Consider the following 2,500-nt stretch of genomic DNA (forward strand, 5'->3'; position numbering starts at 1 on the left):
GAGCCGGAGCGGCGCCGCCGCCCGGCGGCGAGTGGACCCGGTCTCCGAGCCCCGTGGGTAGAGCTCCTGTCCAGGTCCGGCAGCTAGAGCCGCTCCGAGGGCTCGGCGAGGGCCCTCGGCCGGCGCCGAAGCGCTGCCGTTTCCGGCCGGTGCTCCGAGCGTGGCACCGAATTCACGGAGCGAGCAGACGGCGTGCGACCGCTCGATCCGTCGGTCGGCGCGCCGGCGTGCCCTTCCGGCCCTGCCCCGACCTCCCCGATTTCCCACAGTTCTTAGCGAGTCCTTCCAGCGCGCATGCTCCGTCCAGTACTCTCCCGGGGGGCTCGTTGCGGGGACTCCATCTCCCGTGGCCCTTTGCGGCAGACTTCCTCTCCGGCGTTAAGGCTTTCCCCTGCCCCGAGGCTGAAAGAAGAAACGTTCTCTGCGGGGCGGGGAAGCCGGGGGAGTAACTGGGACTCTCTTTAGGCGGCACGGCTGCGGCCGACCGGGCTCGGCCGCCTCGGCGCCGCCGGGAAGAGCCGATGTCCGAGAGTAGCGGCTAGAGCCGGTCTCGGGGCTTAGCGCTGCGCTTTCTGCCCGGCGCTCCGAGCGTAGCAGCCTTTCCCCTGCCCCGAGGGTGAAAGAAGAGACGTTCTCTGCGGGGCGGGGAAACGGGGGGAGCAACCGGGACTCTGCCCGGGTGGCACGGCTGCCGCCGCCTCGGCTCGGCCGCAGAGGTGCGCAGCGGGTAGAGTTGTCGTCCGTGCCCGGCGGGTAGACCCCTGGTCCGAAGCCGGCGGGTAGACCTGGTGTCCCGGTGCAGCGGGTAGACCTGTGGTCCGGGCTCGTCGGCTCGAGCCGCTCTCCGAGTCGGGTGGCTGGAGCGGGTTCCGAGCGCTTAGCCGAGGCCCTCGGCGGGTGCCGAGGCGCCGCCGTTCCTGCCCGGGGCTCCGAGTGGGAAAGAGAGGGCGTTGTCCGCGGCGCGGGTCCAGAGGGGGAGTAGCTGGGACTCTCTTAAGGTGGCAGGGCGGCGGCCGACTGGGCTCGGCGGCGGGGGTGCCGGTGGGTACAGCTGCTCTCGGAGCCCGGCGGGTAGACCTGTTGTCCGAGCCCGGCGGGTAGACCTGTTGTCCGAGCCCGGCGGGTAGACCTGTTGTCCGAGCCCGGCGGGTAGACCTGTTGTCCGAGCCCGGCGGGTAGACCTCTTGTCCGAGCCCGGCGGGTAGACCTCTTGTCCGAGCCCGGCGGGTAGACCTCTTGTCCGAGCCCGGCGGGTAGACCTGTTGTCCGAGCATGGCGGGTAGACCTGGTGTCCGAGCCCGGCGGGTAGACCTGGTGTCCGAGCCCGGCGGGTAGACCTGGTGTCCGAGCCCGGCGGGTAGACCTGGTGTCCGAGCCCGGCGGGTAGACCTGGTGTCCGAGCATGGCGAGTAGACCTGGTGTCCGAGCCCGGCGGGTAGACCTGGTGTCCGAGCATGGCGGGTAGACCTGGTGTCCGGGCCCGGCGGGTAGACCTGGTGTCCGAGCCCGGCGGGTAGACCTGGCGTTCGGGTTAGGCGGGTCGACCTGGTGTTCGGGCCCGGCGGGTAGACCTGGTGTCCGAGCCCGGCGGGTAGACCTGGTGTCCGGGCCCGGCGGGTAGACCTGGTGTCCGAGCCCGGCGGGTAGACCTGGTGTCCGGGCCCGGCGGGTAGACCTGGTGCCCGAGCCCGGCGGGTAGACCTGTTGGCCCGGGCTTCCGGGCCGACCCGTTCGCCCAGTCGGGCGCGGCCGGCCTCGTGCCCCGCCGGGTGCTGTCGAGCATCAGGTCTACCCGGTTCCGGGGCTGGCGAGCATCAGGTCTACCCGGTTCCGGAGCCGGCCGATGCGGCCGCCGCGGCCGCCGCCGGCGGCCTGCGCCCCGGCGGCGTCCCGGCGCAGGGCCACCAGGTCTACCCGGCTCCGGCGGGACTTAGGCGCCTGTCGGCATTTTCGGGGTAGACCTGTTGTCGCGGCCGGCCCCGGAAGTCGGCCAAGGGGTCGCTGTCGGGCGCCGCCTCCGGTTAGGTCTAGGCGAGAGGCGGCCTGCTCTCGCGCGCCTCCCCGCTGAGGAGCCTCGAGCCGCTTCGGAGGCGCGGCGGCGCCAGGACGCGTCTGTCCGTATTGTGGGCAGGGGTTGTCTAGCAGCGCGGGTTCCGAGGGCCCCTTTTCTTCCGCGTCTGCTGCCGCGCGGCCTTCGGCGCGTGCCACGGGCCGGCCAACCCCACGAGCGGCAGGAAGGCCGGCGCGAGAAAGCCGCGGGGCTCTCGACCGGCTTCCTCGGGCGGGCCCGATGACGGGAGAGGAAGACGAGAGCCGAGCGCGAAAGCGCAGCCGAGGGAGTGCGGGACTGGGACGGCCGAGGGGGGCCCGCGGGGGCCCGACAGCAGCGTCCAGCCCGAGCCGGTGGCGGCTGCCGGCTCCCTGAGGGCCCCGGGCGAAGGCGATGGTGTGCGAGGGCGGCGAGGCGGCGGCGTCTCGTCCTTTCGGTGGGCCGGCCTTA

The 2,500-nt window shown here is 73.0% G+C and overlaps 1 protein-coding gene across 1 annotated transcript in view; it reads right to left on the reverse strand.

Annotated features, from left to right (window-relative positions):
- Positions 1 to 1,788: 1,788 nt before the first annotated feature.
- Positions 1,789 to 2,500, reverse strand: part of LOC135408821 (collagen alpha-1(I) chain-like) — a 3,893-nt gene continuing 3,181 nt past the window's right edge. Inside the window, exon 3 of the mRNA XM_064643798.1 lies at positions 1,789 to 2,500. This exon is cut by the window's right edge and continues 839 nt beyond it. Within this exon, the coding sequence (XP_064499868.1) occupies positions 1,789 to 2,500 (712 nt within the window).

The sequence above is a fragment of the Pseudopipra pipra genome, unplaced genomic scaffold (genome assembly GCF_036250125.1).
Source record: "Pseudopipra pipra isolate bDixPip1 unplaced genomic scaffold, bDixPip1.hap1 HAP1_SCAFFOLD_663, whole genome shotgun sequence".
Taxonomy (NCBI): domain Eukaryota; kingdom Metazoa; phylum Chordata; class Aves; order Passeriformes; family Pipridae; genus Pseudopipra; species Pseudopipra pipra.